Here is a 15,802-nt window from a genome sequence, read left to right as displayed (position 1 = left end):
CCTTGATTTATAGTTTGTCATGGTGATTAAATAAAATAATCCCAGCACCGACGCTAACACATATTTAGTTTACTCACGGCTTTCCCAGTAGGTGGTATGTATTTTTGTTACTGATTGATATAGTTTAAATTACTAAATTAAATAAAATGTCTGAATAGTTGTTAGTCACAACACTAATACACAGTTGTATCGAATATTATTTATTATTAGGTACATAGAAATAATTTAAAAATATCGGTTGGTGACATATTTTTTTTTTGTAAACCTTCGTTTTGAGTTCAATCGTGGTCGAAACTATGTAGTCATTTATGTCTAAAATAAATTTTTTAATGATGTTCGTATTTTTATCGATCTCGTAGAACGGCCCGGCGTGACAAGACCTCGCCAGGCATTTAATAATTACAATTAATAATTGCAACCTGATGAGACATTAATATACTTATTGGTATATAAGAAATTAAATGTTGTACGATTGTTCTTTTATGCAGACATACGAAAAAACACGCAATGCCTTTAAGTCATATGCCTTATTTGGTAAAAGCTCATGAGCAGTAAACTGACTTTACCTTGAATGTCATTTGTCACAGGAGTGAAGATGGACTAGAGATTTTTGTAATTTTCATGTTTTCATATATACCGGAATATTGGTTATTTGGATTAAGCTAATTAAATTGCAATAGTAAAAAATACATTTAATAGTCCAGGTCTTTAAAAATTAGTCTCGTCAGAAAATATTTCTTTAACAAGTATATAGGTCAATATTAGTATAATATGTCACCAACTTTTAGATCTAATAAACTATAACCTGTAGCTTATTTCAAATAAGTCGCTGGTTTGTTCGCAATTAAATATGTAGTATTTATAATAATCATATAATAAACTCTTATTTAATTTATTTCAATCTCGACTGTTTATGCTAATATTACAATTAATAATTTTATAATGAGCTTATTGTATTCCATAGACACCAAAACTACCAAATATGGACCTGACACTGTATAAATGCGACGTAAGCGCTCCTGCCAGGTCTGTCCTAATGGTAATCGAACACTTGAAGCTGCCAGTACAATTGGTTGACGTGAACTTCATGGAGGGAGAGCAATTTACAGAGGAGTTTAAGAAAGTAATATTTTTAACTTATTTAAATACCTAACTAATCTAGACTTCTAGGGATCATGTCGATAGTCTTCATAAAGAGTCCCGCGTTTATGTTACCTGATAATCATGTTTCCTATAAACTTTTGTAATATCAAACCATGAAAAAATTACCTTTATTTCGCACGAAATGCTTAAATTATATGTTTTGATTATTATTTATTCATGCGCATTCTAAGATCTCCGCAAGTCAAGACAACATCTTTCTCGCTGCAGATTGCGGTTGGTAGATAAAACCAAATAGTTATATGAGCCGATGGTAATTTCTTTTGTAATTTTTTTTTACCTTCTTATATTCAGATCAATCCACAACACACCGTGCCTACGTTGGTAGACAACGACTTCGTCCTTGGAGACAGGTAGATGGTCTTTTTTTTATTTGCATTATTCGTTTCATAAAATTCGGAATGTACTTTTACGAATAATGGTCTCATGTTTAGGTATGGAGACTTTGATTAATTTTGCCTTTCAACGAATAACGATTCGTGGTTGGATTACGAAGTTTTTATTTTACTGGTTATTGTAATATAGCAATCTTGATTGTGTTTATGATTCCGATAATATAATATTTCTAAAAACAAAAGGTTAAAAAAAATCTTCAAGACTACTTCACTTCTTAAAAAAAGCTTTCGATTCAAAATTTTTGGTTTGAATTCAGAAGCTCTATATAACCACAGTTGGAAAGTATTGGCTACACGTATTTGATTGGGATGATGCGTTCGTTTAGGTCCAAAAACGCCAAACAAACGATTACAATTTTGACGATGGATACTTATCTATTACGATATCTCTTCGATTTTACGTAATGTTACTGCTAATGGCACAGCTGTTTGTCATTGAGACAACAGAGTGTAAAAGGAAGTAATGGCCTGCATTTAATTATCTTATAATATGATCTTGAGTTCAGCGACATGATTTGTGTTTCCGTTTGGACTACAAACTAACGAAATGCGCCATCGCGTCGTCATTTGTTTTTCGTATCTTCGAAGATCATTGTTTCGCCAGAGATATTTAGGACTCATGGCTCATACAGTCCAGTAGTAGTAGTAGTGTAATTAATACAGTATATCTCAATTAAATTTAACATGACCTTTTAATTTCAGCCACGCTATTTCGACGTATTTAATAAACAAATACGCGAAGGATGACTCTCTCTACCCAAGTGAACCTAAACTAAGAGCTATTGTTGACCAACGTCTGCACTTTGACAGTGGTATCTTATTTCCAGCATTAAAATGTGGTTTTGTAAGTATATTTCCATTAGGTGTAATTTACAGTATATGGTTTTTTTACAATTCTCATATTTTCGGTCACTATTGTGTTCCCCGTTGTTAAATCACATTCTTGAATTTCTTTAAGTGTTGTAGTAATACTTCTCTTGGTGCGTTAGGCAAAATTGATGAGAGTAAATTTTGACGATGGGCGCGCACGACGTTACAAAAAACCGACCATCCTGAAGTTAGCCGTAGTCAACAATTTAGTTTTTTTTTATTGTTAGTGTGTTGTTTTTCTGCAAACATTGTAGAAAAACAATGAAGAAACTGAACTGAACATTGTAGAATAAGGATAACACTTTTGAAAATATTTTTATCTCGTACGCCAAATAAGTATAACTTCTAAAGCCTTTACATGAGTAGGTACATACAAGTTTTTTTTTAATTGTATATATGGGTTATGTGGTGTAAAGTTGTTATAAATAATTAAATCATTCCAGAGTAAAGTTGTCTTGCAAGGAGGTAAAAAACTGACTGATGAAGCCGTAGAAAAAATCACATCTGGGTACGAGCTCACAAACCAATTTGCAACTAAAACCTGGTTGGCAGGAGAACAGTTCACAATTGCTGATATAAGCTGCATGGCATGTATCAGTGGCTTGAACGAATTAATTCCTATTGATTCTCAGAAGTAAGTCAACATGAAAATTCTAACCATTAAACAGAGAACATTTGTCACATTTATATACAACAAATTGAGTAATTCTAATAAAATAAATCATACAAAATATACATATTTTTATAAAGCAATAAGCAAAATAATTAATGGTTTTGCTCTTAATTATGCTGACTGCTAAGACTACATATGTAACGTTAAAAAATGGAAATCAGGGTGATCTGAATTTGATAGATGTGCTTACTTCTTTTTTCAGGTATCCTCATCTGTATGCCTGGTTGAAACGTTGTTCAGAGTTGGATATTTACAAGAAAAAGAATGCTCCCGGAAACAAAGAATTGGGAGAAATATTCAGAAGCAAATTAGAATAAAAAAGACTGTTTTCAATAAATTGAAATTTTACGTTTTAATTTTAAATTTATTTTACCACAATTAACTCACAAGCAACGTACACCCCTTTCCCGACACAATTATTTAGACAATATCGTCAGTGAGTTTATTATTATAATTGAAAGGGATTTTATGAGGTACAATTTGTATTTTACTCATGAGCATCACTGAATATTTGGTTGGAAAAAATATATAAAATACTTGTTTGAAATTTTGAAATACATAATATTTCACCAGGTGAATTGATGTAATTATATCAAATACAAAGCCCTAAGCTACATGTATACAAATTGAGTGTGTTAGTTATTAAATTTATAAAGGGAGGACCAATTTTAATGAATTTATTGCGTTCAATAATCAATTAAAGTGAAATGGTTAAGATTTACAATTTGATTTTTATTGAAGTCTTATTTACAGGGTATGTTAGGTCCGCTACTTTTCATGTACATATGCATTATTATTCAAATCATACACATTATATTACCAGCAATACAGATCAGCATTAGAAAAGGATATTTCTTTAGTAGTATTATTTTTCTTGAATTCGTATGGACAATGGTGTAAAAATGAAGGGTACTTGTCAAAATTGTATTCAATTGTTAGTCAGCGGTCTCCAAGCAATGGTACTAAAATCTCGTTAGTATTAACCGTGTTTATAACAAAATATTTAAACATTGTATTTAATTTATGCGGTGATATTAGTTGTTTCTACTGCGTATTTGCGTGTTGTTCTCACGAATATGTAAGTGCGTGCTATTATTTCACCATGCCTCCTGCTGATAGAGGACAAATCTTTGTTTGTAATTTATTTTATTATTCTTTATTACTCAAGATGTCATATGGAACAAAGTGTAATGGTTGCAGCTCCTTACAAACATTATGTAAAAAAACTTGGCGATTAAAAAGAGTGGCGGAGAGTTTATTGCCAGTTCTTCTCCGTTTCCGAGAGTTTATTCCGTTCTACGACCTTGATTTGAGAACTGGCAGTAAATGTAAAATTAGAATCATTTAATGAATTTCTTTTACGTTCATAAGTGTACATTATATTACCTATATGATTTTTGTTTGTTTATTTAAATTAATTACTATTTAAGTTGTATGATATTTTGATTCTTTTAAAGTATTTAGGTAACTTCCTATACGGGATAAAGACTATTAATTATGGTTTATAGTATTACCAAGTAAGCTTTGCAGACATTAATTAAAAACACTAAACATTGATATTTCAATAAAGCATAGACATAAGTTACATAAGATACATTTGAAAACGCCCCTAAAATTATTATCGACCATAAACAACCGCAGTATTACATAAATTACTTTTTTCATTACGCTTTCATGAGGTCATATTTATTACAAGATTGCTCGTGATTACATTTCCCAATAATTAATTGACCAATCGCTGCATTTCTGCTTCCCGTAAATATTTTTAATGAAGATAATTAAAATGCATCGTCGACTGGATTAAAAAATTGGCTTTTTGGAAGATTTTTGCGACAGGATATCAATGTACTTTAATTCTAGATTCCTCTATTTTTTAAGAATAATTTAGAACAAAATAATTTAGGTAAATCCAGCTGCTAATAGCAGATACGACAGCAGACCTAATGCCAGATGGATGGGAGCAGAAGTAAACAGTATCTAGTCATTTACATGATAAAAAATCTCTTATTTCGTTACGAGGACTCGCAATGTAAGGAATTTCCAGTTAAAATCCTGAAGTACATTGCTAAGTGATTTGGCTTTTGTGATCTTTAAATAACATCTGTTTACGTGCCTTGTTTGGATACATAAGAAATGATAGTTTCATTTCTTATGTATCAAAACTATTGAGTCTAAGTCAGATAGTTACACCATAGCAGTAAAACATTAAAAGTGTGACTATGCGCATGCCTTTGACACATGTTTCGTTAATCAATCTTTACGCAAATAGATGATCAGTCCATATCCAAACCATCTGGTCCGATTTTCATATCATTACGATTACGTTACGATTATCATATCAGATTAGATTAACAGCTAAGTTATGTAATGGTTACAGTTTCGGTAACTATGATAGAAACAGCATATAATTGTGTTTAAAAGTCATTTGTATATTGTCTTAAAACTTATAAAGAAGTAAAAGCTCTCTATCTCTACTCGTAAAGAAAAGTGTCGGATTATTCTTATCTTTAAAAAAATCAATGGCTCTTTAGGTCTTGGCCTCTTATTTCTTAATCTGTTTCAAGATCATTTTTTAATCTAATAGGCGTAAGTAGGTGATCAGTCTGCAGTGTCTACCACACGTCGTCGACTTTTTAGGTCTAAGACAAGTCGGTTTCCTCACGATGTTTTCCTTCACCGTTTGAATAAATGTTAAATGCGCACATAGTAAGTCCATTGGTGCAGCCCGGGATCGAACCTACGACCTCAGGTATGAGAACACTGTAGCCACTGGGGCAACACTGCTAAAATAATTCTTATCTTAGATTTACAAAAATAGTGGAGTGGCTTTTAAGGATATATACAGAGGAAAAAGTATATTATGTAAAAAGCTATTTAGTATAAACTTCCATAAAATAAACTTTATGACTCTTAAGCGTAATCCTTAAATAAAAAAGGATTCTTATTAGTGACAGCTAATTCTCAAGCAACGGAAATTCGATGAGATCGTGTTTTCTTTGACGTTACCTACCTTATCTTGACTTTTTAAGGAGAAAACAGAGTCTGCAGTTTGAGGTTCTACTTTGCATTGTATATGGATATTATTGTCTTTTATTAACATAACTTTTACACATGTAAAGAAAAACACTTTTTAACGGATTGAAGTTATGTATTATTGTAAGCTTATAACTATTTAAACATAATTTTAAATTTATCCGACGTTTTAGTCGACACCAACTCCGAGGAATTAATCACAGAAAATACAACATTTTCTACAGCTGTGATACTTTTTTGAAATTCAACACCTTTTGTCTTTAGTCACCGTCAGTCACCACACACGCTGTAAAGCACGCGAAACGTCGATTAAACTTAAAATTATGTTTAAATAGTTATAAGTTTACAATAATACATAACTGCAATCCGTTAAAAGAGTGTTTACTTTAATAATTGTACATGGATTCTCTCTAGTTCTCAGATTATGTAAATAAGGTGTGAAAATACTTTAGAGAAATTTTATTTACATATAAAAAACCCACTCGCTCTTTTGTTTAAAACGCATGTTTAGAGAGTGAGCCGTTATTTTACGAGGTGGGAGGGTGAAGTTATATGTATATGTAGGGGGTATGTCTATATTAGCAGTTACAATTGTAATTTTGTATATTTACAAAGCAGATATTAATGGGTAAATTCAGAAACGACACTTAGCATGACTCCCGAATGTCAAAAACCATTCATGCATTCAGAGATACTCGAATTCAAACCTGAGCTTAGCTTACGCCAACAGACGGAGATCCGCGACATGATCTCAACAATCGTGTTATTAAAATACAGACAATAATGAATGTCAATAAGAAATATTTAACACATTCCACAAATAAAAAAATAAAATGCTTTCCTGAACTACATAAATTAAGTAACTTTTTAAAATAATAGTTTTGTACTTCGATTTCATTGTTTTAAAAACTATATTTAAACTTGATAAGTATATATGTATATATGTATTTACGAATTTATTATTACTTTTCTACCTTCAGAGATAAATAATTTTTTTTCACAATAATCATACACTTAAAAAACATATTTTGGCAAAGTTTTACATGAACTGTGTGTCTGTTAATTAAATTATTATAGTTAACAATTACGTTAACTATAATTAAATTTGAGTTTGACTCGGCTTTGCCTGGACTTCGGCTTTTAACAATAACGTCTTTTAATCTTAGCTGAAATATTTGTCTGTTTTTGATATCGCAGGTGGCTTACGGTTGATGTGCTAGCGCAATACAATCTCATACATTATTATCTTATCCCTTATCAAAATCGAGCATACTTTAGGAAAACAAAAAAATCTCCAAATGATAGTGTTAGTCTTAGTTGACATTGGAATAACTTTTATTTACATGCCGAATTCACGCCCGCACATTCCTATTCGCTTTTTATTAATAAATGTTAGTTCCCATAATCCTCCGAAACGGCTTGACCGATTCTTATGAAATTAATTATACATATTCAGTAGTAGTAGGTATATATTTATATTTATACTAATTTAATCCACGGCATTTCGCTTTATTGTCCTAATTTCTTGTTAATTTATGTTGCTATCGTTGATAACCATTCAATATTTTTTTTTGCAAATAAATTAGTGTTTATTCTTTTTCGAAGTTTATCGTATTTAGTTTTCTCATCATATAAATTTTAACTGTACGTCATATTATTTAAATATGGGAACGATCCTTTTTAGAAATTGTTTATATTACGTCAAATTGTATTGGAAATATCCTTTGACCATATTATTTTGTTAAAAAGTTGAGGATGATTATGATTAGTTCATTTTTCGGCAATCGAATCCTTTTCTTTGGCGTGTATACATATTGTTCTGGAAAACTTCAACGTAATTACAGTAATAGTAAATCAAAAATCGTTTAACTCATTACAGTTCTACTCATAATATTTTAATAAAAACATTGCTTTATACAAACGACACAGAAAAACTAGCTGGGATTATTAACGGTTTAGCTAGAACAGATTTCCTTTCGAAACTAAAGCTAGACAATTAACGATTCAATAGTTTGTAATAATTAAATTAAATACATTTTTATGTGATACGTTTGGAAGGAGGGGTCAGTATCATATCCAAAATTATATTTGTACGAGTATGTATTACACAGGCTCGGGAATGGCCAAGATTGCTTTGAGATGTGTTCTTGGAAGTTAATTCTAGAACAGTGATGTTTTGTACCTAAGTTGGTAAGACTGAAGGAATGTGTAAAAACAAAGTGGAAGTTCGTCAGCCTTAAACTTTGCAAGGCAATAAATATTTTTTTCTGCGGTTCGCGATGTTCAGTAATAAGACCTGTAGATTAGTTCCATTTGAGATAATTGCGATATAAAACAGTTCTTGTAAATTGCACATCCAATGATAAATGCATATAGTAAGTGCGTTTTCGATTAAAAGTTAAATTTATTGAATTCATTAAAAGTGAAAATTATTGACTTGGATGGGCCATTTTTTAAATATTACCGATTCGACATTTTCACTACGAGGGAAATGGCATCCAATTTCCCAAAAAAAATTACGTCGTAAATAAAAGAATTGTATTGCTAACATGATGAATTACGTAAACTTTATAAACCACTACTGTTCAGTAATCAAAGTAGTTCGTTAAATCGAAGAGAGCTTGACCTAATAGCAGTATTGTTGTTCACACAAAGTAATTTATAATTTTGTGAGCCTAAAAATTTCGTCCGTACTATTTTTCAATGTGAACATCTTAAAGTGAAACTTAACTTAGTCTAAAACTTTTTGGTCTGTGTGGCGCATGTCGCGTGACGGTCGGCCGCGGAGTAGGGATAAAGTGAAAGGCACTCGTCATAGCAGCCAATACCAAAATGGCGGCGGACATAGTTTGCAGTAGCTGACCATGTAGGATATAGACTATTATTCATTTGTGCCTGTGCTCCACGCTATTTTAATATGTGTATATAATCTAAATAATTGTTAAGTATTATGTATGTCGTACTCTCTAAGACACAGAATTCAATAAAAATATTAGTTGGAGACTTAGTCTACTTTTATTAGTCCCATTCATCATTCCAATTTTCCAAGTATAAAATTAAGATTTATAAAGCGATTTTATACCCTTAATGGAATATTATTCCAAAATTGTTAGTTAAATGTCTATAATGTAAACTGAAGTATTTCCGAACCAATTCGACTTAGGGTCCTTCAAGAAAAGAGCGTACAAATTCTTAAAAGGCCGGCAACGCACTCGCGAGCCCTGTAGCATCGAGAGTGTCCATGGGCGGCGGTTAACATCAGGTGAGCCTCCTGCCCGTTTGCCCCTGTTCTATAAAAAAAATGTGAAAAAAAGTTTCACTTTTACCGTGGTTTCATAAAACCACACAACATTTTTTTAATTACAATTTTTACATTCTGAAAAGTTTGTTCATGTTTGAAATCGCTTAAAATATTTAATAATAAACTTAAAGATAATAAAACATAATTTTTTGCAATTGAAAACATTACATCACCTTTGTGACTTGCAATTAGCTTACATAACCGGTTAGATGAAAATATTATGTTCTAATCTACATGCCCTTGGTTTATAGTTTGTCATGATGATACAATCAAGTAGTGTTATATGAGTGGCAGTCGCTGATACATGATTACTTCGTTCACGACTTTTTGACTAAGTGGTATGTATTTGTGTTATTTTTTTACATAGAACCATTATTACTCATCTGTGAAGTGAAAACTATTTTTAAAACAATTTATTTGTTGTAAATCACATCGTATTGTTATTTGTAAAATATGTTTACTTTTAATAGTTTTAGTAATATATGTTCAAAATCTTATCTAAGTTATCACTGCTATATCACATATCACAATCAAAACTGATTTCGTAATATTAACTTATGTTAATTTGCACAATTTTGTAATAACTAAGTAGTTTTATGCTATTATTTCAACTATTTTTACATTATTTACTTTAACTACTATTATTACATTGTTTATTTCGAGATGATGTAATAAAAGAGCTTTATTTGGACGATGTTCGTATATAAATAGAGATTATGGAACGTTCCATTGCGCCAAGGCCGCACACACATTCAATAATTGCAACAAAAACTTTATGAGAGATATTAAACTCATTGGTGTATAGGAAATGAAATCTTGTGGGATTGTTCTTTTATATACTAACGAAAAAACAGTCAATAAACTAAAATTTAAGTCAAGCTGACCGTACGTAAGTACACATTTGGACAACATTACTATAATTTATATGTATAATGTAGTGAATGGTTCGGGACAGTAAGACATTTGTTACCTCTTTGACAAATGACAGTCGATGAAAAAACACGTGAAAACGGAAATTGTCGCCTGTCTCTGATTATACCAGAGATTTAAAAAAATGATAAAATGGAACAGTTCATTATCATTTCATAATTAATATCTAGTCTTCTCAGAAAAAATATATAAATCGTATAAAGGTAATATACTTATATTAGTCAGCAACTTCAGATCTAATACAATGTAATCTTATCGAAAACCTGTTGCTTATTTAAAATAAAGACGATGGTTGTGCGCAAATTCTTTAGAATAGTATAAACACTAGAATAAAGGAAAGTATAATTAAATAATGTAGTAACTCTGTTTACTACATTGTTTAATGTAGTAAATAGAGTTACGAGTGTTTGTGGTAATTTTAAAATTAACAATTTTATAATGAACTTATTGTATTCCATAGACAAAACTACCAAACATGGTCCTCACATTGTATAAATGCGACCTGAGCCCTCCAGTCAGGTCTGTCCTAATGGTGATCGAACACTTGAAGCTGCCAGTACAATTTGTTGACGTGAACTTCATAAAGGGAGAGCAACTTACAGAGGAGTATAAGAAAGTAATACTTTAAAAATTATTTTAATAACTAAGCTAGACTTCCACAGATAATAAAGAAAACAGGACTAAAGATCGTATTTTCCATAAATTTTTCGTAATATCAAAACAAAGCAATTTGAATTTATATAGAGTTTTTGAAATTGCTTTTAAATGTTTTTTTTTATAAATATTTATATAAAATTTAAAAAAATATTCTTATTTCACGATTGGCAATTGAAGTTTGAGACTTTGCGTTTTTTGAGACGACTTTAAGAGGTTGAGTTTGAAATTCTAAGATCAGCACAAGTCCAAACGACATCATCCACTCAAAATTACGATAAATGAAACCAAATAATAAAAAAAAAATATGGATAGTTCATTTTTTTAACATCTTCTAATATTCAGATCAATCCACAACACACGGTGCCAACGTTGATAGATGACGACTTCATTCTTGGTGACAGGTAGGCAGATAGATTAAATATATTAGTCCGTATTATAAAATGTGAACTGTAGATAGTACCATAATAACAATGCTTGAAAACTAATGATGACCATGAAAACTATCGCGGTAGTAGATAGTATCTATAGTTTTTAAGGCCCAATAACTATTGATATCGTTTGCATTTGATACTAGGGGACTGTTTCACAATGTATGGATAAACTACCAAATAGCTATGCAACACATACATTATTCGAAAGATAAAAGTTCCGAATAAGATACTTCGCGTTCCGTGACGAATAGCGCTATCAGACAGTCGTGTAACGCAAAAATACTGTTTATCCTAACAATAAGTAATAAATAGATTATTTGGAGCTCATCCGGACATTGTGAAACAGCCCAGTAGAATATAATTTATATAAATATATGCTAAAAAAAGGAATACTAATCACATATGCTTTAAAAATATTACTTAGCTTACAAAATATTTACTTATTACTAATTCTGCAATTTTGCAGTTCTGTGAAAACGCATGGACATCATAAAAAGCAATTACGATAAATTTAACAAAAATATTTTGCATAACGCTAAAACCTCTCATGTTTATGCATTGATAGCTTTTATACCCGTTTCAATGAACAAATATTCGTGAACAGTGTTTGGAATATAAAGTTTTTATTTATTTAATTATAAGTAATCTAACAGCTTATACCTATACATATTATAATACAAAACACTAAGACAATACAGAAAGCCAAAACAGATTACATAGATAAACAATTTATGTATAAAAAACAGAAAACAAGCAAGGGCATTAATAGATAAAGATACACAAAAAAACAAAAGAATAAGACTAAAGTAAATTGAAGTTTATCATTTAAAAACAACAAATAATCTTTTCTTTGTCAAAGTCAAATCATAATTTCAATTAGGCCTATTAAAAAGGCACATTAGTACTCAAAATAACAAGTTAAATAAATAAATAAAGATACTAGGGGACTGTTTCACAATGTATGGATAAACTACCAAATAGCTATGCAACACATACATTATTCGAAAGATAAAAGTTCCGAATAAGATACTTCGCGTTCCGTGACGAATAGCGCTATCAGACAGTCGTGAAACGCAAAAATACTGTTTATCCTAACAATAAGTAATAAATAGATTATTTGGAGCTCATCCGGACATTGTGAAACAGCCCAGTAGAATATAATTTATATAAATATATGCTAAAAAAAGGAATACTAATCACATATGCTTTAAAAATATTACTTAGCTTACAAAATATTTACTTATTACTAATTCTGCAATTTTGCAGTTCTGTGAAAACGCATGGACATCATAAAAAGCAATTACGATAAATTTAACAAAAATATTTTGCATAACGCTAAAACCTCTCATGTTTATGCATTGATAGCTTTTATACCCGTTTCAATGAACAAATATTCGTGAACAGTGTTTGGAATATAAAGTTTTTATTTATTTAATTATAAGTAATCTAACAGCTTATACCTATACATATTATAATACAAAACACTAAGACAATACAGAAAGCCAAAACAGATTACATAGATAAACAATTTATGTATAAAAAACAGAAAACAAGCAAGGGCATTAATAGATAAAGATACACAAAAAAACAAAAGAATAAGACTAAAGTAAACTGAAGTTTATCATTTAAAAACAACAAATAATCTTTTCTTTGTCAAAGTCAAATCATAATTTCAATTAGGCCTATTAAAAAGGCACATTAGTACTCAAAATAACAAGTTAAAAAAAACATGAATTAAAGAAACTCCAACTTAGGTTCAATTATAAAATAGTTTTTACAATATTTTGTGTACATAAAAAAAATACTATTCTTGATAAAATAGGCGCATGGTATTATAAAAAAACTATGCAGCAGATTTTACATTAATAATTATATACATGGTGCTCACATGTTTACAAAATATATTGTAACTATAGATTTAAGTTCCAATACAGCCTGACGTATTTTTAAGTGTCCATACATTTCTGTATGGAAATCGATACATTTAGATTAAGATACCGGCTCAAGTCGAATTGTATTCGTCCTAAGCTTCAGTTGTTAACTGAGACTGAGTAAAAAAATGAAGGAATGGAATTTGGTCGATTATCTTCTATCATATTTACAATCAAAGTTCAATTTTATTTATAAATTATCGTTCGGTTTCGCTAATTACAAACAAATGAAACGTCATTTCTCATCATTTGTTTAACTTCTTTCTTCAAAACATCATTGTTTAGCCAGAGATAATTAGGACCTTGGGTATTATAGACCATGGGTCGTACAGTACCTAATTAATTCAATCTAAATAATTAAATTCAAGGTATATTTTTTCTTTAATTTCAGTCATGCCATTTCGATGTATTTAATTAACAAATACGCAAAGGATGACTCTCTGTACCCCAGTGACCCTAAACTAAGAGCCATTGTTGACCAACGTCTCCACTTTGACAGTGGTATCTTGTTTCCAGTGGCCAAAAATGGTTTCGTAAGTAATAAATAATTATGGCGAATTAATAAAAATGTTCATACAAATGTATACCTCGATTACTTCGCTTTATTACTTGTTGAAATAAGTTTCACATATTTAATGTATTGACTACAATATTCCTTTTTTTATGTAAAAGGGTTATCATGTTGAGTAGCGCGGCCGTCCATGGACATTGCAAGAAGGCTCGCAAGTGCGTTGTCGGTCTTTTTAAGAATTGGTAGACTCTTTTCGTGAAGAACCCTAAGTTGAAATACTTCCTCCTGTGTTACCATTCCTTACAAAGATCTTTTTATTTTTGAAATGACTTTATTTCATTCATATTCTTTTTCTCTCTCGCTCCCTATTTGTTAATATAGCTTTTATTATTGATACTTTATGATTCATATACATTCCGTTAAAAAGCTATACAATAAAGGTCCATTATATATTTTTTAATTTTGTATCAATACTTAAACTGCATTTTAATTGATTTGCATGCATTGTACGATAGAGTTTATAGTTCTTTAATGCCATTATTAATATTCTTATTTTTGGTCATTATTGTATTCACCGTAACTATTTCACGTTCTTGAACATGTTTTACTTATTTAAATTGTAATTATAATGTTATGTGGTGTACTTTAAGTTAAAATAAAAATTATTACTCCAGGGTCAAGTTGTCTTCCAAGGAGCAAAAAAAATGTCCGATGATGCCGTAGAGAAGATCTTATCTGCGTACGAGTTCACAGACCAATTTGCAACCAATACCTGGTTGGCAGGAGAACAGTTCACAATTGCTGATATCTGCTGCGTGGCAACTATCAGTAGCTTGAACAATTTAGTCCCTATTGATGCTAAGAAGTAAGTCAACTAAGACAAACATTCAATTGTAAAACACCGTATCAACAACCGAGCTATTCAAACTTTAAAACATCTTCATTTATACAGGATAAAATCTACTTCGGGGCATAGTTCCCATTTATATTTAAAATAGTTGTCAAAATTTCATAGTTCGCATAAAAATTAATGAAACATTTAGGATAGTAAGGGTCTGTTTTACAATGTATGGTTCTTTACCAAATAGCTATGCAACACCTAAATTATTCGGAAGTTCCGAAGAAATTTCGCGTTCCTGACAGTCGTGAAACGGAAAAATAGTATTTATCCTACCAATTAGTAATAAATAGTTTATTTGGAACTTATCCGGACATTGTGAAACAGACCATTAATCAATAAATAATTATAGATTTTGCTGTAAATTATGCTGTAGTCTTTCAGACGTAATGTTAAAAAAAATGGATACCATTAGGTCAAACTGAATCTGAACTTGAATCTGAAAATTAAATAAAACTTACTTTTTTAAGGTATCCCCGTCTTTATGCCTGGTTGAAACGTTGTTCAGAATTGGATATTTACAAGAAAATGAATGCTCCCGGAAATGAAGAAATCGGTGAAATATTCAGAAGCAAATTAGGATAAGAAATCTTATTTTTTACATAATCCATTTAACTGTAAATAAAACGTTATTGATTACACATTATATCATGTTTTAGTTTTTATTTAAATTAACAACCACATTTATTATACCACAATTCTCACCAATTTTATTTACCAAAACCATTATTAAGACAATTCGTCATCGAACTCTTAATTGAAATTAACTTCTGTTTATAATAAGCTTTTGGGCGTATCCTATTTTCTTAATTAACCTTGAAATGTAATTCAATTGAAGTTTAGTGACGTACAAGGAAATTGCTTGTTATCTTCTTTATTCAAAACAAATAACATAATACATAAAAGTATACCTAATAACGAACCTTAAAATTTAATAATTAAAAATATTATTAAAAGGAGTCCCTTTAGGCAAGGTTCCGAAGATACTGGCAGCGTTCCACCTTTAATTAG

At 30.4% G+C, this 15,802-nt stretch overlaps 2 protein-coding genes across 2 annotated transcripts; both read left to right on the top strand.

Annotated features, from left to right (window-relative positions):
• Nucleotides 1–42: 42 nt before the first annotated feature.
• LOC111000244 (glutathione S-transferase 1) lies at nucleotides 43–3,449 on the top strand. Its single transcript, XM_022269622.2, has 6 exons — nucleotides 43–94; nucleotides 965–1,123; nucleotides 1,456–1,514; nucleotides 2,259–2,400; nucleotides 2,870–3,060; nucleotides 3,302–3,449. Exons 2-6 carry the CDS (start codon nucleotides 983–985, stop codon nucleotides 3,414–3,416), a joined length of 648 nt encoding a protein of 215 aa, XP_022125314.2. The 5' UTR covers nucleotides 43–94; nucleotides 965–982; the 3' UTR covers nucleotides 3,417–3,449.
• Nucleotides 3,450–9,666: 6,217 nt separating this feature from the next.
• On the top strand, nucleotides 9,667–15,437 carry LOC123689686 (glutathione S-transferase 1-like). Its single transcript, XM_045630967.1, has 6 exons — nucleotides 9,667–9,771; nucleotides 10,824–10,979; nucleotides 11,363–11,421; nucleotides 13,774–13,915; nucleotides 14,568–14,758; nucleotides 15,262–15,437. The coding sequence occupies exons 2-6, from the start codon at nucleotides 10,839–10,841 to the stop codon at nucleotides 15,374–15,376; spliced, it is 648 nt and encodes a 215-aa protein (XP_045486923.1). The 5' UTR covers nucleotides 9,667–9,771; nucleotides 10,824–10,838; the 3' UTR covers nucleotides 15,377–15,437.
• Nucleotides 15,438–15,802: the final 365 nt, after the last annotated feature.

This window comes from Pieris rapae, chromosome 14 (assembly GCF_905147795.1).
Source record: "Pieris rapae chromosome 14, ilPieRapa1.1, whole genome shotgun sequence".
Classification (NCBI taxonomy): domain Eukaryota; kingdom Metazoa; phylum Arthropoda; class Insecta; order Lepidoptera; family Pieridae; genus Pieris; species Pieris rapae.
Note: the sequence above shows the minus strand (reverse complement) of the source record. Positions and strands in the feature narration are given on the sequence as shown.